This window comes from Mytilus trossulus, chromosome 10, assembly GCF_036588685.1.
Source record: "Mytilus trossulus isolate FHL-02 chromosome 10, PNRI_Mtr1.1.1.hap1, whole genome shotgun sequence".
NCBI lineage: Eukaryota > Metazoa > Mollusca > Bivalvia > Mytilida > Mytilidae > Mytilus > Mytilus trossulus.
The window spans coordinates 32,351,138-32,376,616 of NC_086382.1; the positions used below are offsets into that span (position 1 = coordinate 32,351,138).

The 25,479-nt window shown below is 41.6% G+C and overlaps 1 protein-coding gene across 1 annotated transcript in view; it reads left to right on the top strand.

Annotated features, from left to right (window-relative positions):
- Positions 1–312: 312 nt before the first annotated feature.
- The window catches only part of LOC134687828 (mucin-2-like), a 58,401-nt gene continuing 33,234 nt past the window's right edge, over positions 313–25,479 (top strand). Inside the window, exons 1-9 of the mRNA XM_063548287.1 lie at positions 313–337; positions 587–733; positions 1,213–1,320; positions 1,786–1,845; positions 2,815–2,847; positions 18,598–18,627; positions 19,435–19,467; positions 21,784–21,854; positions 24,528–24,587. Coding sequence (XP_063404357.1) covers positions 313–337; positions 587–733; positions 1,213–1,320; positions 1,786–1,845; positions 2,815–2,847; positions 18,598–18,627; positions 19,435–19,467; positions 21,784–21,854; positions 24,528–24,587 — 567 coding nt within the window. The remainder of the gene's footprint in view (positions 338–586; positions 734–1,212; positions 1,321–1,785; positions 1,846–2,814; positions 2,848–18,597; positions 18,628–19,434; positions 19,468–21,783; positions 21,855–24,527; positions 24,588–25,479) is intronic.

Below are 25,479 nucleotides of genomic sequence, written 5' to 3' on the forward strand. Positions count from 1 at the left end.
ATTTTCGTAGAAGGAACAGTATGAACATATTGAGCATTTCGTGACATGAAGATTAACGTATGGGGGTGTTTCTTAACAGGTAAACATATGTAGTTATCTGATGTAATGAAAAAACAAATATATAGATAAATAGAGATCACTCAGCAATTTTTCCATACCTCACATACCTAAGGAATAACAACTTCGAACATACTTTAATTATCCCAAGGGCTGATTGGATTACAGTAACTTAATACAGTTTCAATTGTACTAAGTCTTCTCATTCAGCAGTAAAACTCATTCTAACAAAATGCGTCTGTTTGTTCGTGCGGGATGTACAAGTACGCAGCCACGTTTGGTAAGATTGTGATGGTGTAAGAACTCTTCGATGGGTTCGTTAGCAGAATGTTGCAAGTTAAAGATCATTCTTCCAGTGGCGTACTAGGTTTCCCGCTTTAGTGCTTTTATAATTTTCTTATATAAAATGCTTACACAAGTACTACTTTCCTGTCTTAATATTATACAAAGAGTAAATAATTCATAGTTCTTATTGCATATGTTTTGCATTTACGTTGAAATGTATCATTTAATGTATTTTTTTATGCAGTATCAGTATTATCTAGTTTTGTTTTCGCATCAACATCAACTACCAACGATGTCACCACAGCCGAAACACCTACCACCGTGGGAACAACAAGTCCAACCAACGGACAGACCACCACCGCGCAAGGAACAACAAATTATAGTACAACAGGTATATTCATAAGTAGATACACGATCTATACATAATGTATGACAACTTGCATTTAAATTTTAAAAAAGTTGTTGGTTTATATAAACATTATAAATTGTGGTATGATTGCCAATGGGACAAATCCAAAATAAGACTAAAACACTTCAAACGAGAAAAATAACGACATTGGTTATATATATTCTATAGAAAAATCTGTTTAAAAAACCTCATTATAGATACCAGGATTAAAATTTTATATTTACGTCAGACTCGCGTTACGTCTACATGAGACTCACCAGTGACGCTCGAATAAAAAAATGTTTAAAAGGCCAAAGAAAGTACGAAGTTGAAGAGCATTGAGGACCAAAAATTCCTAAACATTTTACCAACTACAGCTAAGGTAATCTATTCCTGAAGTAGAAAAGCCTTAGTTTTTCAAAAATTCAAAGTTTTAAATTAAATGTTTATATCTAGAATTATTCATGGTTTTTTTTCTACAGCATCATTAACATCATTTTTATCATCAACACAATCAACTATTTCGACAACAGTCTACACAACAGGGGAAACAACCACTGCAAAGGAGACTACTAACACGACGACAACAGGTCAGTACAATAAGAATATGTGTTATTATTGCAACTAGCCAAAAGTAAAATCACAAAAAAAACTTCGAGAAAAAATCACAACGGAAAGTCATATTCCTGACCACCAGGCCCAAATAACGGCATTCAAGCATGAACAAAACCCATACCACATAGTCAGTTATTTTATGCTTCCACCTACTCAGAACAAAATGTGAAACAATTCAAACAAAAAAAATCATTCAATCATATTTGAAGGTAAGTTTTCTTTGCAACTTTGTAGCATTTGGCATCTATTAAAGATACTAGTATACGAAAAGTGACCATCATGATTTAACACGTTGTCTCGGCAACTTAGCAAGCTGTACAGCACAAGTTTAATTAACATTTTAAGTTTTATACATACAGATTTATGGGTGACACATTATTAAGTATATCAAAAGACTATACATCTTCGTTTAGCTGATATAAAATTACTTTTGTTTCCAGATCCAACAACAGTTCTGTTGACAACAGCAACGACAAACACAACAGAGGGACCAACAACAGGTAGTTATTTTCTTTAAAAATGGTATTAATATGCTAATAAATATACGAGTGCCATATATAAAATTAATTTGATTAAGATCAGCCCTAAAACAAAAGTAGTTATAGCAGAGCATATATACATCTTGACGAATATTAGGACAACTCTTCACATATGTTACATACACTAGGACGCCGATAATTCTTAAAGAAGTAAAGGCGGACGAATAGGTTTTGAAAATCTAATTTTTAAAGCATCCAAATAGTTAACCGATTAAAAATATAGAGTTTTAAGTTAAATACGATCAAAACAAATAACTGTTTGTAAGAGAATTATTAGTTTTAATGGCATATATCATGTAAATAAAATATACGAGTGGCATATATCAAATTAATTTGATTAAGATCAGACCTAAAATAAAAGTTGTTATAGCAGAACATACATACATCTTGACGAATATTAGGACAACTTTCCACATCAGTTCTAACTCAGAATGCTCAGGTTTTGAAACTGATAATCACCCCTTATGGCAATTAGCGGGTGACTGTTATTTGCAAAGGGGAATAGAACATCACTTTCCACATGCAGATTCGCTCTACAGAAATTTTTTAACCACCGACAGGAAATTCTTGTGAAAAAAATGTTTGAACTATTGCTTTATGTCTGCTCTATGGTCGGGTTGTTGTCTCTTTGACACATTCCCCATTACCATTCTCAATTTTATGATATTAACCAAGGAATGTATAGTAAGAAATAAGCTATTTAATCTTTAAAAATGATAATCAAACAATTTGGAAATTGTCTTGAAACATAGTCTTTCCTTTTTTTCATGTTAAAGAAAAACCCGGAGGGCAAAAACAGATCCTGCAGAGAAAAGGGAAAACCCGATAACCTTTATTTATGGCCTTATATAACTATTTTCTTCATTTATTCACGTTCATATAATTTTAATAAAATACAATGATATTAATGATCAAAATTGCTGTTTATAGGTTCAACGACGACAGCTGACAATTCAACCACAGGTAGGTTATTATTTCTTATAAAAGTCGCCATATATCTGCACACTGCTCATTAACACACCTTTATTAAAAAATTAAAATGGTCAAATTGAGATTAGTTAATTGTAAATCCACGTTAGGAAGCTACCATTTGATTTTGATGGGGTTGGGGGCTTTTTTTTTGTTTATCCTGACGTTTTTTTTACATAAATTGCCACCGCCATTTTTTTGGCAAAATAGTCCCATCAAGCATTTTTTTTACTCAAAACTCCTGACCTGTCTATTTTTTTCAAATTTTATCCTAGCCCATCCACTATAAAAAAAAATGGTAGCTCCCTTAGAATTGAAATTAAACTTTTAAAAATGCAGAGCACCTAAAAATTAATATTCTTACACGTCTCTTGTCTTATAATGTTTTCTGTGTAGTAATATTTATATAAGGATGCATGCATGTCTTAACTAACTAACTAACTGCTGTTCATTGGTTCAACGACTTCTACTAACAGAAAACTCACAGGTATGGTATTTATTCTTTAATGTGTTGATCGTTAACATTACAATATATGACCAAAATATTGCAATTTTTATCCAAGTGTACTAGCCGTTTTGTACAGAACTGTACGAAATTCCTGGTGAAAAGTCGTTCTAATCGTCAAACAGGCTGTCAATTTCTGCCAATTACTTTTATTAAAATTGCGTGGTTTTTTAAAAATAAAAAAAGAACCAAACAGTGTAGTTTTATGGAGACTTAGAATCACTATATTTATCATTTTATCGCAGCAAACCATGCCTAGAATCCGATAGGGGTATCATATACACTTTTGACTTTCGTCTGAAACTTTAAAATATCAGGTCATAATTTAGGTTGACTTTAAATTAAAATATTTTGAAATCACGTGCTTTGTCTTCACGGACTTCTTTGTACTTTCCTCCCTATAACCAAAACGAGACGTGTTTGACAATTAAAATGACATTTCAGCAAAAATATAGTGCAGAATTGCATGAAAAATTAACATAAAAACTTTCTAGCGAAAACAACTGAGCAACAATCAACAAATTGACTATATAACATACAAAAGAAAGCAATGTAAAGTGAAATGCCATTATCAAAATTAAAAAAAAGCAAAATTATAGACGATATTAATCATTGGAAATTTCCGTCTTGCAGCTCATCTTTATAATAATAGGATTTTTTTTACGCGTTTGTTTCCAACATGAGGGTATGATTATGTTGGACTGTTAGTCGAAAATAACAAAAATATCTGCATTAGAATGCGTATATACTATATGATGTTTTAAGCGATTTACAAAAAGGAATGGTAGCAATATTTAAGAGAGAGCTCCTAAATATACACTATTTGTAAATAATTTTGCTACGACATAGTTCAACGTATCTTATATTCTGGAAGTTGCAAGCAGCCCCTCTTTCGGATTAAAAAAAAAATAAACATGAGTTACTGCACACGGATGTATTTGATGTTAAAGACAAGTTTTACATGAACAATCAGATTAATATTGAGTTAAACTTCCAAAAAAATAATAACATATAATATTAACAATACAGTTACGTACACGTTTTTGATAGTATATTGTATCATTTTTCAAGTCCAGTCAAAACAGAAAATGCACGCATTTAAAAAAAAAACACTTTTAGTGAAATGATTAATATTTGCAATGAAAATTAGATTTGTTTGTTTATATTTTGAATCATAAAAAGCAACACCTACCAACTGTGCAACACTTATTTAATAAACAATTAAGGTTCAAATGTATGTTTCGAATTCTTGAACTTTTTTTGTCGTTTTTGTTTTATTTATTTACTTGCGTGTTTTTATTGTTTTGTATGTAAAATAGTTGTTTGTAAATTTATATAAGAAAATATTGTAAAAATGATAAATGATTTTCTTAGTACAAGACAGACTGAAGGAATGCGATAACATACTTCTTTTAAATAACTTAGTATTACTAATTTTTATATGTTTAAAAGAACGTGAAATAAATCCAAATAAAAAAAATAAAAAAAAACCAAGCAAATCCTTCAACTTACTAGACCAAACGTTTGTATTAAAAAAAACTATTTTACTGATCAAAGATATGAATAACATAATTAAAAAAAAAACGTAAAATGTAATAAAACCACCAGTGGTTATAACGATTTGCAATTACTATTTATTTCCGAGTTCTTAACAACATTCTCCAAACAAAATCTAAACTTAAAATACTTGAATTGTTACTGTATCAATTAGTTTTGCATAAAAATAAAATACGAATTAAGACTGACTAGTCTGATATATTTGTCTGAACTCAACACATTTGGAATGAACACTTTATAGGTCGTACATTTAATTATATATATTTACTCTATATAAACACAACGATAAAAATACCTTCAAATACAAAACTTAAAAATTGTTCAAACAAAAAGGAGCACAAAATGTTTAATTTTCGTACTACAGCTCAGATGTCTACAAATATTTATAACGCAACGTCCTCTCAAAAGATGACACCAGACAGTACAACAGCCTCTCGAACAACCGGAAACACAGATGAAACTCCTACTGTCCCTGCCACAACAACCCCAACAGCGACTAGCACCGAAGGTACAGCTTTCTCACAGACAACTGGAACTACAGATGAGAAAACGACGGGCACAATCGCAACAACATCCTTTCCAGTGACCAGCACCAAAGGAACAACTGTCTCACAGACTACTGGCACTACGACTGAGACACAAACTGGCATAATAACAACTACCACCTCACCCGAGACCAGCATCGACTTTACAACCAACCCTCAGACTTCTGAAACAACAGTATTAAGCACTATTCGTACAGATGTGTCTCAAACTACCAGAATACTAGCTGCAACAACAACTGGCAAATTCGCAACTACCTACTCACCAGAGACATCCAACTCTCAAACTTCTGGTACAACAAAATCAAATACTGAAGGTACAACTGTTTCTAAAACTACTGGCACTTCAGCTGAGGCAACAGCAGGCACAGTTGCAACTACAACTCAGACTTCGGGAACAAAAGTACCAAGTGCTGAAGGTACAACTGTTTCTCAAACTACTGGTACTACAGCTGAGACAACAACTGGCACAGTTGCATCCACCACCTCACCAGTGACCAGCACCGAAGGTACAACGACGTCTCAGACTACTGGGACAACTGTATCAAGCACCGAAGGTACAACTGTCTCGCAGACTACTGAAACAACAGCTGAGACAACCACTGGCACAATTGCAAATACCATCTCGCCGGTGACAAGCTCTGAAGGTACAAATAGTTCTCAAACTACTGGCACATCAGTTGAAACAACCACAGGCACAGTTGCAACTACGACTCAGACTTCGGGTACAACAGAACCAAGCACTGAAGGTACAACTGTTTCTCAAACTACTGGCACTTCAGTTGAAACAACAACAGGTACAGTTGCAACTACAACTAAGACTTCTGGAACAACAGTACCAAGCACTGAAGGTACAACTGTTTCTAAAACTACTGGTACTACAGCTGAGACAACAACTGGCACAGTTGTATCCACCACCTCATTAGTGACCAGCACCGAAGGTACAACGACGTCTCAGACTACTGGGACAACTGTATCAAGCACCGAAGGTACAAATGTCTCGCAGACTACTGAAACAACAGCTGAGACAACCACTGGCACAATTGCAAATACCATCTCGCCGGTGACAAGCTCTGAAGGTACAAATAGTTCTCAAACTACTGGCACATCAGTTGAAACAACCACAGGCACAGTTGCAACTACGACTCAGACTTCGGGTACAACAGAACCAAGCACTGAAGGTACAACTGTTTCTCAAACTACTGGCACTTCAGTTGAAACAACAACAGGTACAGTTGCAACTACAACTAAGACTTCTGGAACAACAGTACCAAGCACTGAAGGTACAACTGTTTCTAAAACTACTGGTACTACAGCTGAGACAACAACTGGCACAGTTGTATCCACCACCTCATTAGTGACCAGCACCGAAGGTACAACGACGTCTCAGACTACTGGGACAACTGTATCAAGCACCGAAGGTACAAATGTCTCGCAGACTACTGAAACAACAGCTGAGACAACCACTGGCACAATTGCAACTACCATCTCGCCGGTGAAAAGCACTGAAGGTACAACTGTTTCTAAAACTACTGGCACTTCAACTGAAATAACGACAAGCACAGTTGCAACTACGACTCAGAATTCTGGAACAACAGTACCAAGTACTGAAGGTACATCTGTTTCTAAAACTACTGGTACTACAGCTGAGACAACAACTGGCACAATTGCAACCACAAACTCGCCAGTTACCAGCACCGAAGGTACAACGACGTCACAGACTACTGGGACAATTGTATCAAGCACTGAAGGTACAACTGTCTCGCAGACTACTGAAATAACAGCTGAGACAACCACTGGCACAATTGCAAATACCATCTCGCCGGTGACAAACACTGACGGTACAACTGTTTCTCAAACAACTGGCACTTCAGCTGAGACAACAACAGGCACAGATGCAACTACAACTCAGACTTCGGTTACAACAGTACCAAATACTGAAGGTACAACTGTTTCTCAAACTACTGGTACTACAGCTGAGACCACAACTGGCACAGTTGCAACCAAAACCTCGCCAGTGACCAGCACCAAAGGTACAACGACGTCTCAGACTACTGGGACAACTGTATCAAGCACCGAAGGTAAAACTGTCTCGGAGACTACTGAAACAATAGCTGAAACAACCACTGGCACAATTGCAACTACCATCTCGCCGGTGACAAGCACTGACGGTACAACTGTTTCTCAAACAACTGGCACTTCTGATGAGACAACAACAGGCACAGTTGCAACTACGACTCAGATTTCGGGAACAACCGTACCAAGTACTGAAGGTACACCAGTTTCTCAAACTACTGGTACTACAATTGAGACCACAACTGGCACAGTTGCAACCACAACCTCGCCAGTGATAAGCACCGAAGGTACAACGACGTCTCAGACTACTGGGACAACTGTATCAAGCACCGAAGGTACAACTGTCTCGCAGGCTACTGAAACAACAGCCGAGACAACCACTGGCACAATTGCAACTACCATCTCGCCGGTTACAAGCTCTGAAGGTACAACTGTTTCTGAAACTACTGGCACTTCAGCTGAGACAACAACAGGCACAGATGCAACTACAACTCAGACTTCGGGAACAACCGTACCAAGTTCTGAAGGTACAACAGTTTCTCAAACTACTGGTACTACAGCTGAGACAACAACTGGCACAGTTGCATCCACCACCTCGCCAGTGACCATCAGCGAAGGTACAACGACGTGGCAGACTACTGGGACAACTGTATCAAACACCGAAGGTACAACTGTCTCGCAGACTACTGAAACAACAGCTGAGACAACCACTGGCACAATTGCAACTACCATCTCGCCGGTGACAAGCACTGAAGGTACAACTGTTTCTAAAACTACTGGCACTTCAGCTGAAATAACGACAAGCACAGTTGCAACTACGACTCAGACTTCTGGAACAACAGTACCAAGTACTGAAGGTACATCTGTTTCTAAAACTACTGGTACTACAGCTGAGACAACAACTGGCACAATTGCAACCACAAACTCGCCAGTTACCAGCATCGAAGGTACAACGACGTCTCAGACTCCTGGGACAACTGTATCAAGCACCGAAGGTACAACTGTCTCGCAGACTACTGAAACAATAGCAGAAACAACGACAGGCACAATTGCAACTACCATCTCGCCAGTGACAAGCACTGACGGTACAACTGTTTCTCAAACAACTGGCACTTCAGCTGAGACAACAACAGGCACAGATGCAACTACAACTCAGACTTCGGTTACAACAGTACCAAGTACTGAAGGTACAACTGTTTTTCAAACTACTGGTACTACAGCTGAGACCACAACTGGCACAGTTGCAACCAAAACCTCTCCAGTGACCAGCACCAAAGGTACAACGACGTCTCAGACTACTGGGACAACTGTATCAAGCACCGAAGGTAAAACTGTCTCGGAGACTACTGAAACAATAGCTGAAACAACCACTGGCACAATTGCAACTACCATCTCGCCGGTGACAATCACTGACGGTACAACTGTTTCTCAAACAACTGGCACTTCTGCTGAGACAACAATAGGCACAGTTGCAACTACGACTCAGATTTCGGGAACAACCGTACCAAGTACTGAAGGTACACCAGTTTCTAAAACTACTGGTACTACAACTGAGACCACAACTGGCACAGTTGCAACCACAACCTCGCCAGTGATAAGCACCGAAGGTACAACGACGTCTCAGACTACTGGGACAACTGTATCAAGCACCGAAGGTACAACTGTCTCGCAGACTACTGAAACAACAGCCGAGACAACCACTGGCACAATTGCAACTACCATCTCGCCGGTTACAAGCTCTGAAGGTACAACTGTTTCTGAAACTACTGGCACCTCAGCTGAGACAACAACAGGCACAGATGCAACTACAACTCAGACTTCGGGAACAACCGTACCAAGTACTGAAGGTACAACAGTTTCTCAAACTACTGGTACCACAGCTGAGACAACAACTGGCACAGTTGCATCCACCACCTCGCCAGTGACAAGCACTGAAGGTACAACTGTTTCTAAAACTACTGGCACTTCAGCTGAAATAACGACAAGCACAGTTGCAACTACGACTCAGACTTCTGGAACAACAGTACCAAGTACTGAAGGTACATCTGTTTCTAAAACTACTGGTACTACAGCTGAGACAACAACTGGCACAATTGCAACCACAAACTCGCCAGTTACCAGCACCGAAGGTACAACGACGTCTCAGACTCCTGGGACAACTGTATCAAGCACCGAAGGTACAACTGTCTCGCAGACTACTGAAACAATAGCAGAAACAACGACAGGCACAATTGCAACTACCATCTCGCCAGTGACAAGCACTGACGGTACAACTGTTTCTCAAACAACTGGCACTTCAGCTGAGACAACAACAGGCACAGATGCAACTACAACTCAGACTTCGGTTACAACAGTACCAAGTACTGAAGGTACAACTGTTTTTCAAACTACTGGTACTACAGCTGAGACCACAACTGGCACAGTTGCAACCAAAACCTCTCCAGTGACCAGCACCAAAGGTACAACGACGTCTCAGACTACTGGGACAACTGTATCAAGCACCGAAGGTAAAACTGTCTCGGAGACTACTGAAACAATAGCTGAAACAACCACTGGCACAATTGCAACTACCATCTCGCCGGTGACAAGCACTGACGGTACAACTGTTTCTCAAACAACTGGCACTTCTGCTGAGACAACAATAGGCACAGTTGCAACTACGACTCAGATTTCGGGAACAACCGTACCAAGTACTGAAGGTACACCAGTTTCTAAAACTACTGGTACTACAACTGAGACCACAACTGGCACAGTTGCAACCACAACCTCGCCAGTGATAAGCACCGAAGGTACAACGACGTCTCAGACTACTGGGACAACTGTATCAAGCACCGAAGGTACAACTGTCTCGCAGACTACTGAAACAACAGCCGAGACAACCACTGGCACAATTGCAACTACCATCTCGCCGGTTACAAGCTCTGAAGGTACAACTGTTTCTGAAACTCCTGGCACCTCAGCTGAGACAACAACAGGCACAGATGCAACTACAACTCAGACTTCGGGAACAACCGTACCAAGTACTGAAGGTACAACAGTTTCTCAAACTACTGGTACCACAGCTGAGACAACAACTGGCACAGTTGCATCCACCACCTCGCCAGTGACCAGCAGCGAAGGTACAACGACGTCGCAGACTACTGGGACAACTGTATCAAACACCGAAGGTACAACTGTCTCGCAGACTACTGAAATAACAGCCGAGACAACCACTGGCACAATTACAACTACCATCTCGCCGGTTACAAGCTCTGAAGGTACAACTGTTTCTCAAACTACTGGCACTTCAGCTGAGACAACAACAGGCACAGATGCAACTACAATTCAGACTTCGGGAACAACCGTACCAAGTACTGAAGGTACAACAGTTTCTAAAAATACTGGTACTACAGCTGAGACAACAACTGGCACAGTTGCATCCACCACCTCGCCAGTGATCAACACCGAAGGTACAACGACGTCACAGACTACTAGGACAATTGTATCAAGCACTGAAGGTACAACTGTCTCGCAGACTACTGAAACAACAGCCGAGACAACCACTGGCACAATTGCAACTACCATCTCGCCGGTTACAAGCTCTGAAGGTACAACTGTTTCTCAAACTACTGGCACCTCAGCTGAGACAACAACAGGCACAGATGCAACTACAACTCAGACTTCGGGAACAACCGTACCAAGTACTGAAGGTACAACAGTTTCTCAAACTACTGATACAACAGCTGAAACAACAACTGGTACAATTGCAACCACAAACTCGCCAGTTACCAGCACCGAAGGTACAACGACGTCACAGACTACTAGGACAATTGTATCGAGCACTGAAGGTACAACTGTCTCGCAGACTACTGAAACAATAGCTGAGACAACGACAGGCACAATTGAAACTACCATCTCGCCGGAGACAAGCACTGACAGTACAACTGTTTCTCAAACTACTGGTACTACAGCTGAGACCACAACTGGCACAGTTGCAACCAAAACCTCGCCAGTGACCAGCACCGAAGGTACAACGACGTCACAGACTACTAGGACAATTGTATCAAGCACTGAAGGTACAACTGTCTCGCAGACTACTGAAAAAAAAGCCGAGACAACCACTGGCACAATTGCAACTACCATCTCGCCGGTTACAAGCTCTGAAGGTACAACTGTTTCTCAAACTACTGGTACTGCAGTTGAGACAACAACAGGCACAGATGCAACTACAAGTCAGACTTCGGGAACAACCGTACCAAGTACTGAAGGTACAACAGTTTCTCAAACTACTGGTACTACAGCTGAGACAACAACTGGCACAGTTGCATCCACCACTTCGCCAGTGACCAGCACCGAAGGTACAACGACGTCTCAGACTACTGGGACAACTATATCAAGCAGCGATGGTACAACTGTCTCGCAGACTACTGAAACAACAGCCGAGACAACCACTGGCACAATTGCAACTACCATCTCGCCGGTGACAAGCACTGACGGTACAACTGTTTCTCAAACAACTGGCACTTCTACTGAGACAACAACAGGCACAGTTGCAACTACGACTCAGATTTCGGGAACAACCGTACCAAGTACTGAAGGTACACCAGTTTCTCAAACTACTGGTACTATAACTGAGACCACAACTGGCACAGTTGCAACCACAACCTCGCCAGTGACAAGCACCGAAGGTACAACGACGTCTCAAACTACTGGGACAACTGTATCAAGCACCGAAGGTACAACTGTCTCGCAGACTACTGAAACAACAGCCGAGACAACCACTGGCACAATTGCAACTACCATCTCGCCGGTTACCAGCTCTGAAGGTACAACTGTTTCTCAAACTACTGGCACTTCAGCTGAGACAACAACAGGCACAGATGCAACTACAACTCAGACTTCGGGAACAACCGTACCAAGTACTGAAGGTACAACAGTTTCTCAAACTACTGGTACTACAGCTGAGACAACAACTGGCACAGTTGCATCCACCACCTCGCCAGTGACCAGCACCGAAGGTACAACGACGTCTCAGACTACTGGGACAACTGTATCAAGCACCGAAGGTACAACTGTCTCGCAGACTACTGAAACAATAGCTGAGACAACGACAGGCACAATTGAAACTACCATCTCGCCGGAGACAAGCACTGACAGTACAACTGTTTCTCAAACAACTGGCACTTCTGCTGAGACAACAACAGGCACAGTTGCAACTACGACTCAGACTTCGGGAACAACAGTACCAAGCACTGAAGGTACAACTGTTTCTCAAACTACTGGCACTTCAGCTGAGACAACAACAGGCACAGATGCAACTACAACTCAGACTTCGGGAACAACCGTACCAAGTACTGAAGTTACAACTGTTTCTAAAACTACTGGTACAACAGCTGAGACAACAACTGGTAGAATTGCAACCACAAACTCGCCAGTTACCAGCACCGAAGGTACAACGACGTCACAGACTACTAGGACAATTGTATCAAGCACTGAAGATACTACTGTCTCGCAGAGTACTGAAACAACAGCCGAGACAACCACTGGCACAATTGCAACTACCATTTCGCCGGTTACAAGTACTGAAGGTACAATAGTTTTTCAAACTTCTGGCACGTCAACTGAAACAACAACAGGCATAGTTGCAACTACGACTCAGACTTCGGGAACAACAGTACCAAGCACTGAAGGTACAACTGTTTCTAAGACTACTAGAACAGCAGCTGAGACAACAACTGGCACAGTTGCAACCACAACCTCGCCAGTGAAAAGTACCAAAGGTACAACGAAGTCTCAGACTACTGGGACAACTGTATCAAGCACCGAAGGTACAACTGTCTCGCAGACTACTGAAACAATAGCTGAAACAACCACTGGCACAATTGCAACTACCATCTCGCCGGTGACAAGCACTGACGGTACAACTGTTTCTCAAACAACTGGCACTTCTGCTGAGACAACAACAGGCACAGTTGCAACTACGACTCAGATTTCGGGAACAACCGTGCCAAGTACTGAAGGTACACCATTTTCTCAAACTACTGGTACTACAACTGAGACCACAACTGGCACAGTTGCAACCACAACCTCGCCAGTGACAAGCACCGAAGGTACAACGACGTGGCAGACTACTGGGAGTACTGTATCAAGCACCGAAGGTACAACTGTCTCGCAGACTACTGAAACAACAGCCAAGACAACCACTGGCACAATTGCAACTACCATCTCGCCGGTTACAAGCTCTGAAGGTACAACTGTTTCTCAAACTACTGGCACTTCAGCTGAGACAACAACAGGCACAGATGCAACTACAACTCAGACTTCGGGAACAACCGTACCAAGTACTGAAGGTACAACAGTTTCTCAAACTACTGGTACTACAGCTGAGACAACAACTGGCACAGTTGCATCCACCACCTCGCCAGTGACCATCAGCGAAGGTATAACGACTTCGCAGACTACTGGGACAACTGTATCAAGCACCGAAGGTACAACTGTCTCGCAGACTACTGAAACAACAGCCAAGACAACCACTGGCACAATTGCAACTACCATCTCGCCGGTTACAAGCTCTGAAGGTACAACTGTTTCTCAAACTACTGGCACTTCAGCTGAGACAACAACAGGCACAGATGCAACTACAACTCAGACTTCGGGAACAACCGTACCAAGTACTGAAGGTACAACAGTTTCTCAAAATACTGGTACTACAGCTGAGACAACAACTGGCACAGTTGCATCCACCACCTCGCCAGTGACCAGCACCGAAGGTACAACGACGTCACAGACTACTAGGACAATTGTATCAAGCACTGAAGGTACAACTGTCTCGCAGACTACTGAAACAACAGCCGAGACAACCACTGGCACAATTGCAACTACCATCTCGCCGGTTACAAGCTCTGAAGGTACAACTGTTTCTCAAACTACTGGCACTTCAGCTGAGACAACAACAGGCACAGATGCAACTACAACTCAGACTTCGGGAACAACCGTACCAAGAACTGAAGGTACAACAGTTTCTCAAACTACTGGTACTACAGCTGAGACAACAACTGGCACAGTTGCATCCACCACCTCGCCAGTGACCAGCACCGAAGGTACAACGACGTCTCAGACTACTGGGACAACTGTATCAAGCACTGAAGGTACAACTGTCTCGCAGACTACTGAAACAACAGCCGACACAACCACTGGCACAATTGCATCTACCATCTCGCCGGTTACAAGCTCTGAAGGTACAACTGTTTCTCAAACTACTGGTACTACAGCTGAGACCACAACTGGCACAGTTGCAACCAAAACCTCGCCAGTGACCAGCACCGAAGGTACAACGACGTCACAGACTACTAGGACAATTGTATCAAGCACTGAAGGTACAACTGTCTCGCAGACTACTGAAAAAAAAGCCGAGACAACCACTGGCACAATTGCAACTACCATCTCGCCGGTTACAAGCTCTGAAGGTACAACTGTTTCTCAAACTACTGGTACTTCAGTTGAGACAACAACAGGCACAGATGCAACTACAAGTCAGACTTCGGGAACAACCGTACCAAGTACTGAAGGTACAACAGTTTCTCAAACTACTGGTACTACAGCTGAGACAACAACTGGCACAGTTGCATCCACCACCTCGCCAGTGACCAGCACCGAAGGTACAACGACGTCTCAGACTACTGGGACAACTGTATCAAGCAGCGATGGTACAACTGTCTCGCAGACTACTGAAACAACAGCCGAGACAACCACTGGCACAATTGCAACTACCATCTCGCCGGTTACAAGCTCTGAAGGTACAACTGTTTCTCAAACTACTGGCACTTCAGCTGAGACAACAACAGGCACAGATGCAACTACAACTCAGACTTCGGGAACCACCGTGCCAAGTACTGAAGGTACAACAGTTTCTCAAAATACTGGTACAACAGCTGAGACACCAACTGGCACAGTTGCATCCACCACCTCGCCAGTGACCAGCACCGAAGGTACAACGACGTCACAGACTACTAGGACAACTGTATCAAGCAGCGATGGTACAACTGTCTCGCAGACTACTGAAACAACAGCCGAGACAACCACTGGCACAATTGCAACTACCATCTCGCCGGTTACAAGCTCTGAAGGTACAACTGTTTCTCAAACTACTGGCACTTCAGCTGAGACAACAACAGGCACAGATGCAACTCCAACTCAGACTACGGGAACAACCGTACCGAGTACTGAAGGTACAACAGTTTCTCAAACTACTGGTACTACAGCTGAGACAACAACTGGCACAGTTGCATCCACCACCTCGCCAGTGACCAGCACCGAAGGTACAACGACGTCTCAGACTACTGGGACAACTGTATCAAGCAGAGATGGTACAACTGTCTCGCAGAGTACTGAAACAACAGCCGAGACACCCACTGGCACAATTGAAACTACCATATCGCCGGTTAAAAGCTCTGAAGGTACAACTGTTTCTCAAACTACTGGCACTTCAGCTGAGACAACAACAGGCACAGATGCAACTACAACTCAGACTTCGGGAACAACCGTACCAAGTACTGAAGGTACAACAGTTTCTCAAACTACTGGTACTACAGCTGAGACAACAACTGGCACAGTTGCATCCACCACCTCGCCAAAGACCAGCAACGAAGGTACAACGACGTTACAGACTACTAGGACAATTGTATCAAGCACTGAAGGTACAACTGTTTCTCAGACTACTGAAACAACAGCCGAGACAACCACTGGCACAATTGCAACTACCATCTCGCCGGTTACAAGCTCTGAAGGTACAACTGTTTCTCAAACTACTGGCACTTCAGCTGAGACAACAACAGGCAGAGATGCAACTATAACTCAGACTTCGGGAACAACCGTACCGAGTACTGAAGGTACAACTGTTTCTCAAACTACTGGTACTACAGCTGAGACAACAACTGGCACAGTTGAAACCACAACCTCGCCAGTGACAGGCACCGGAGGTACAACGACGTCTCAGACTACTGGGACAACTGTATCAAGCACCGAAGGTACAACTGTCTCGCAGACTACTGAAACCGCTGAGACAACTACTGGCACAATTGCAACTACCATCTCGCCGGTGACAAGCACTAAAGATACAACTATTTCTCAAACAACTGGCACTCAAGGTGAGACAACAACAGGCACAGTTGCAACTACGACTCAGACTTCTGGAACTACAGTACCAAGCACTGAAGGTACAACTGTTTCTAAAACTACTGGTACTACAGCTGAGAAAACAACTGGTACAATTGCAACCACAAACTTGCCAGTTACCAGCACCGAAGGTACAACGACGTCACAGACTACTAGGACAATTGTTTCAAGCCCTGAAGGTACAACTGTCTCGCAGGCTACTGAAACAACAGCCACGACAACCACTGGCACAATTGCAACTACCATCTCGCCGGTTACAAGTAATAAAGGTACAACAGTTTCTCAAACTTCTGGCACGTCAGCTGAAACAACAACAGGCACAATTGCATCCACCACCTCGCCAGTGACCAGCACCGAAGGTACAACGACGTCTCAAACTACTGGGACAACTGTATCAAGCACCGAAGGTACAACTGCCTCGCAGACTACTGAAACCACTAAGAGAACTACTGGCACAATTGCAACTACCATCTTGCCCGTGACAAGCATTGAAGGTACAACTGTTTTTCAAACAACTGGCACTTCAGCTGAGACAACAACAGGCACAGATGCAACTACAACTCAAACTTCAGGTACAACAAAACCAAGCACTGAAGGTACAACTGTTTCTCAAACTACTGGCACTTCAGTTGAAACAACAACAGGCACAGTTGCAACTACGACCTCGCAAGTGAGAAGCACCGAAGGTACAACGAAGTCTCAGACTACTGGGACAACTGTATCAAGCACCGAAGGTACAACTATCTCGCAGACTACTGAAACAATAGCTGAGACAACGACAGGCACAATTGCAACTACCTTCTCGCCGGTGACAAGCACCGAAGGTACAACTGTCTCACAAACTACTGTAACAACAGCTGATACAACCACTGGCACAATTGCAACTACCATCTCGCCGGTGACAAGCACTGAAGTTACAACTGTTTCTCAAACAACTGGCACTTCAGCTGAGACAACAACAGGTAGAGCTGCAACTACGACTCAGATTTCTGGAACAACAGTACCAAGTACTGAAGGTACAACTTTTCCTCAAACTACTGGTACTTCAGCTGAGACAACAACAGGCAGAGCTGCAACTACGACTCAGATTTCTGGAACAACCGTACCAAGTACTGAAGGTACAACTTTTCCTCAAACTACTGGTACTTGCAGACGTTTATACGATAGACTACATTGTTCATGTCGGTTGACAGTTCAATTCCAAGAAGACAGAAAAAGTTTTTAAAATGACACAGATAATTATCAACACAATATCTCTTATCCATGAAATGATATACACTCACCTCTTTGAGAGAGAGGCAAAATATACCAAAGGGATATTCAAAATCATATGTCGAAGCAGCTGACAATGCAATTGCAAAAATTGCAAAACGATGAATAGACTAACTAACTTACACAATACACAACATAAAAAACAAAAGACAGAACTTTTTAGTTAAAAGTTGATAAACTAAATTACAATTTGTGAAATGATTACAAACATAATAATTCCTTGGAATATTTTGAAAAAAACAAACCGGATCCAATATTTATGTTTTGATATCTCCTATGAGTTTAAAATCCGAAATACAATGCTCTTTGTATATATTTTATTTAGTAAGAAATGCGAAATATAATAGAGAGACAATCAAACTTATGAAATAACTGACAACGCCATGGCTAAAAAAATAAAAAGACAAACAGACAAACAACAGCACACAAAACAACAAAAAATGTAAACTAGGGCACTGGCTACGATTCCTCTAAAAAAGTAACAAGAAGAAAATAAATATGTTTTTTCCGAGACCGATTGTCAAAATATGATGTCGGACGGAAGGTATGATAATTGCCGCATATGTATTATCTGCAAATTCGCACTTATATATGGATTCATGCTTGTTTAAACTAACCAAAAACCCCTGATTTTTATAGGTTCAACGACGATAACTGACGGAACAACAGGTAAGGTCTTTTCAGTCGATCTTTTAAGGTGATATCTAACACTACAGGGAGATAAATCTGTAAAAGCAGCTAAAAGTTTTAATCACATTGTATTGTTAAGGAAATATTAAGCTTCTCAATGATCAAAATTGGTGTTTGTCAAACTGCAGCGCTATATATCCAGCCATTTTTTTTTTACGAGAAAGTGATTGGTTCAAGTTTTTTGAATTTTTTATATATTTCTCAAAGGGTCAAATTAAATATTTTGTCAAAACTGTATGAAAATTAAACGAACCAAATTAATTTTAGTCAAGGTGTTGGATACCACCTTAATTGTATCAAAATAATTCGTATGGAATATACATATGATAATACCTGTACGATCATGTTAGAAAGCTTAGATTTCCGATTTAAAAACTGCATCTTTTGGATGGTCTATTTAAGGCTTCTGTATTTTAAACCCCCAATATTCTATTCTTTTTTAGTTTTATGTTGACATTCCAAACCTTTGAATTTAAGATTAAATACAGAAGGAGTGAAGGGCGGATAAGTGATTAAAAATATTGCTCGTTTGTAAATAATATCGGACGTGTATAATAGTAATGTCCAGATTTGTTGTGAAGTTCTTTGATCAGGCAATCTATGTTGATATTAGATGATGTGGTATGAGTGCCAATGAGACAACTCTCCATTCAAATCATAATTTGTAAAAGTAAACCAGTACAGGTCAAAGTACTGCCTTCAACACGGAGCGTTGGCTCACACCGAAAAGCAAGCTATAAAGGGCCCATGTTTGTTTAAGCTAACACACACAACTGCTTTTTATAGGTTCAACAACAACAAATGGAGTAACAACAACAGGTAGGGTGTTGTTTTTAATATTTAAAAAAAATGTGTCGATTTTTTAAGATCATAATCATAAATTGCATTGAATACACGTGTTCCCACATGTTAGAAAACATACATTTTCGGTAAAACAGAATAAAAATATTGCACGAACCCGAAATTGTAAATTTACAAATATTGATGAATTAAATGTCTCGTTAATTCTCGCTGTACCTTATCACTTATATAATAAAATGCGCTTAACAGAGAAGGTTTTCAAAAGATGTTGAGCGAAAGAAAGAGAGCGTCCACCATTTCATAAGTGAGAATATTTTTTGGGAAAAAAATTGAAAATCTTTTGCACAGAGATGTTCGATATAAAAGCATAAGACGAGACTTCGAGGTTCACACTCTTACTCATAAATCTGTCGTTAACGTTGAAATTGAGTGTTTTTTTTTTCTGATAACAATGGATAAATCAAACTATCCGTGCCGAGTAATCATTTTGCGCATCAAAACATTAATTAGTGTATACGATATTAATAATGCAACGAAACCAATATATCATAAAGTATATACATTTTCATAGTGACCCTTCTGATTCAGAAACACGCAAATTTTGCTTATATTACTCTGTCTCCTTAAATGACCATATATTCTGGAAGCATCTGAGCCCGTAAAAGCAACAAGTTTCGTTAACCCATTATTAATACCAAGACAAAGGGTCATCGTGGTCATCATACTTCAAAATGATAATGTCACATTGATAGCATGATTCATATATTTCAAAAGGTTAAAACCAAATTCATTAGCCTGGCACTGTGGTGCAATAGCATAACGAAAGACTTAAAATCTGCTGGAAAGGGTTTGATTCTCAATTTTATTTTATTGAATTATCAAATAGACACAGCACGTGACACAAAATAAAATAAACTAACATAAAGACAAAACAAAAAGGAGAAAATACGCAACGTACTGATCTACCAGTAGTGATCAGTAGTTCTCACACAATGCCAAATCAAAGCAAAATAACAACTTATAAATAAATCATTTTTTTCTAAGATTTATTTATCAATCAATGCACATCCAACAGATTTAGTGTAAAGACTTCATAAACAGTATGAGAAATTATTACATTATGTAATTCTAAAATACAAGTATTGTCAGGCTGTTTATTTTAAGAAACACAACATGCGTTTTATAGGTTCAACGAAGATAACAGTTGATGGTACAACAACAGGTAGGGTCTTGTTCATTTATGTAAAAATTATGTACTTTGAGTATGGCATAGATATAAATTATATAAAATATACATGTTAACACCGCTTAGAGAGATCAACAGTAGGGAAATATAGTTCGAAAATATTCTCCTCGTGTTCTTGCAAAGATATAAGTTTTCTCTATAATGCAATGGTCAACGTGAACATTTGATACATAAAAGTCTTTGCAGTTTCGTTTTTCTCTGCGTTACCTTTTTCTTTTAACATCACAATTATAAATCGAACAAACAAACATTTCTGTAAAAAGATTACCAAAATATGAGCCAAAAAGAAAGCATAAAGATTATTCTACCGAAAGTAATGATAGCATCAGCCAGAGGTAGGACACTCTTTTTTTTTAAAAAGGAGGTTTCAGCGTTCTTCAAATCCAACTTCATAATTAACTTGATTTTCTAAGTTTTGATTCTGGCGAAATTTATGAGTTTTATGTAGACAAAACACTCGTCATGCGTACTAAATTATACGACTGGTATCGTGCGTACTAAATTATACAACTGGTATCTTGCGTACTAAATTATGCGACTGGTATCGTGCGTACTAAATTATACGACTGGTATCTTGCGTACTAAATTATAAGGCTGGTATCGTGCGTACTAAATTATACGACTGGTATCTTGCGTACTAAATTACAAGGCTGGTATCGTGCGAACTAAATTATAAGACTGGTATCATGCGTACTAATTTATACGACTGGTATCGTGCGTACTAAATTATACGACTAGTATCATGCGTACTAAATTATACAACTGGTATCATGGGTACTAAATTATACGAATGGTCTCATGCGTACTAAATTATAAGGCTGGTATCGTGCGTACTAAATTATACGACTGGTATCATTGATAAGGTCAACACTTAAAGTTTGAGCATTAATGAATTTTACGTCTAATAATTTATATATATATAACATTTGAACTGCACTATACACATATATGTATTATTCCTATACACCGTCACTATATACACACAAAAATATTATTCTTTGTATCTGGTATCTACGCAGGAATGTATATTTACACATACTATTTTTAATGAAAGAATAAAAAAAAATGCACCTTTCTCGTTTTAAAAGATACCACTGTTTCTCAATCTAATGGCACTACAGCTAAGACAACAGACACAGTGGCCACTACAAACTCGCAAGTAACCAGCAATAAAGGTACCACCGACCCGCAAAATACAGACACCACTTTATCAAGTACCACAGGTACCACTGTCTCACAGACTACTGGCACAACAGTCGATACAACAACAGGCACAATTCAAAGTACAACCTCGCCAGTGACCAGCACAGAAGGTACAACCGTGTCTCAGACTAATGGCACTACAGTCGATACAACAACAGGCAAAATTCAAAGTACAACCACGCCAGTGACCAGCACAGAAGGTACAACCGTCTCTCAGACTACTGGCACTATATTATCAAGCACCGAAGGTACAACTGTCTCACAAACTACTGGAACTACAGCTGAGACAACGACAGGCACAATTGCAACTACCACCTCGCCTGTGACCAGCACCGAAGGAACAACCGTGTCTCAAACTTCTGGCACTACCGTTTCCAGCACCGAAGGTACAACTGTCTCACAGACTACTGGAACTAGAGCTGAGACAACGACAGGCACAATTGCAACTAGCACCGCGCCTGTGACCAGCACCGAAGGAACAACCGTGTCTCAAACTTCTGGCACTACCGTTTCAAGCACCGAAGGAACAACTGTCTCACAGACTACTGGCACTACAGTCGATACAACAACAGGCACAATTCAAATTACAACCTCGCCAATGACCAGCACAGAAGGTACAACCGTGTCTCAGACTACTGACACTACAGTATCAAGCACCGAAGGTTCAACTGTCTCACAAACTACTGGAACTACAGCTGAGACAACGACAGGCACAATTGCAACTACCACCTCGCCTGTGACCAGCACCGAAGGAACAACCGTGTCTCAAAATTCTGGCACTACCGATTCCAGCACCGAAGGTACAACTGTCTCACAGACTACTGGAACTAGAGCTGAGACAACGACAGGCACACTTGCAACTACCACCTCGCCTGTGACCAGCACCGAAGGAACAACCGTGTCTCAAACTTCAGGCACTACCGTTTCAAGCACCGAAGGTACAACTGTCTCACAGACTACTGGCACTACAGTCGATACAACAACAGGCACAATTCAAAGTACAACCTCGCCAGTGACCAGCACAGAAGGTACAACCGTGTCTCAGACTACTGGCACTACAGTATCAAGCACAGAAGGTACCACTGTCTCACAGACTACTGGAACTACAGCTGAGACAACGACAGGCACAATTGCAACTACCACCTCGCCTGTGACCAGCACCGCAGGTACAACCGTGTCTCAAACTTCAGGCACTACCGTTTCAAGCACCGAAGGTACAACTGTCTCACAGACTACTGGCACTACAGTCGATACAACAACAGGCACAATTCAAAGTATAACCTCGCCAGTGACCAGCACAGAAGGTACAACCGTGTCTCAGACTACTGGCACTACAGTATCAAGCACCGACGGTACCACTGTCTCACAGACTACTGGAACTACAGCTGAGACAACGACAGGCACAATTGCAACTACCACCTCGCCTGTGACCAGCACCGCAGGTACAACCGTGTCTCAAACTTCTGGCACTACCGTTTCAAGCACCGAAGGTACAACTGTCTCACAGACTACTGGCACTACAGTCGATACAACAACAGGCACAATTCAAAGTACAACCTCGCCAGTGACCAGCACAGAAGGTACAACCGTGTCTCAGACTACTGGCACTACAGTATCAAGCACAGAAGGTACCACTGTCTCACAAACTACTGGAACTACAGCTGAGACAACGACTGGCACAATTGCAACTGCCACCTCGCCTGTGACCAGCACCGAAGGAACAACCGTGTCTCAAACTTCTGGCACTACCGTTTCCAGCACCGAAGGAACAACTGTCTCACAGACTACTGGCACTACAGTCGATACAACAACAGGCACAATTCAAAGTACAACCTCGCCAATGACCAGCACAGAAGGTACAACCGTGTCTCAGACTACTGGCACTACAGTATCAAGCACCGAAGGTACCACTGTCTCACAAACTACTGGAACTACACCCGAGACAACGACAGGCACAATTGCAACTACCACCTCGCCTGTGACCAGCACAGAAGGAACAACCGTGTCTCAAACTTCTGGCACTACCGTTTCAAGCACCGAAGGCACAACTGTCTCACAGACTACTGGAACTACAGCTGAGACAACGACAGGCACAATTGCAACTACCACCTCGCCTGTGACAAGCACCACAGGTACAACTGTGTTTCAAACTTCTGGCACTACCGTTTCAAGCACAGAAGGAACAACTGTCTCACAGACTACTGGCACTACAGTCGATACAACAACAGGCACAATTCAAAGTACAACCTCGCCAGTGACCAGCACAGAAGGTACAACCGTGTCTCAGACTACTGGCACTACAGTATCAAGCACCGAAGGTACCACTGTCTCACAAACTACTGGAACTACAGCTGAGACAACGACAGGCACAATTGCAACTACCACCTCGCCTGTGACCAGCACCGAAGGAACAACCGTGTCTCAAACTTCTGGCACTACCGTTTCCAGCACCGAAGGTACAACTGTCTCACAGACTACTGGAACTAGAGCTGAGACAACGACAGGCACAATTGCAACTACCACCTCGCCTGTGACCAGCACCGAAGGAACAACCGTGTCTCAAACTTCTGGCACTACCGTTTCAAGCACCGAAGGTACAACTGTCTCACAGACTACTGGAACTACAGCTGAGACAACGACAGGCACAATTGCAACTACCTCCTCGCCTGTGACCAGCACCGCAGGTACAACCGTGTCTCATACTTCTGGCACTACCGTTTCAAGCACCGAAGGTACAACTGTCTCACAGACTACTGGCACTACAGTCGATACAACAACAGGCACAATTCAAAGTACAACCTCGCCAGTGACCAGCACAGAAGGTACAACCGTGTCTCAGACTACTGGCACTACAGTATCAAGCACCGAAGGTACCACTGTCTCACAAACTACTGGAATTACAGCTGAGACAACGACTGGCACAATTGCAACTACCACCTCGCCTGTGACCAGCACCGAAGGAACAACCGTGTCTCAAACTTCTGGCACTACCGTTTCCAGCACCGAAGGAACAACTGTCTCACAGACTACTGGAACTAGAGCTGAGACAACGACAGGCACAATTGCAACTACCACCTCGCCTGTGACCAGCACCGAAGGAACAACCGTGTCTCAAACTTCTGGCACTACCGTTTCAAGCACCGAAGGTACAACTGTCTCACAGACTACTGGCACTACAGTCGATACAACAACAGGCAAAATTCAAAGTACAACCTCGCAAGTGACCAGTACAGAAGGTACAACCGTGTCTCAGACTACTGGCACTACAGTATCAAGCACCGACGGTACCACTGTCTCACAAACTACTGGAACTACAGCTGAGACAACGACAGGCACAATTGCAACTACCACCTCGCCTGTGACCAGCACCGAAGGAACAACCGTGTCTCAAACTTCTGGCACTACCGTTTCAAGCACCGAAGTTACAACCGTGTCTCAGACTACTGGCACTACAGTATCAAGCACAGAAGGTACCACTGTCTCACAAACTACTGGAACTACAGCTGAGACAACGACTGGCACAATTGCAACTGCCACCTCGCCTGTGACCAGCACCGAAGGAACAACCGTGTCTCAAACTT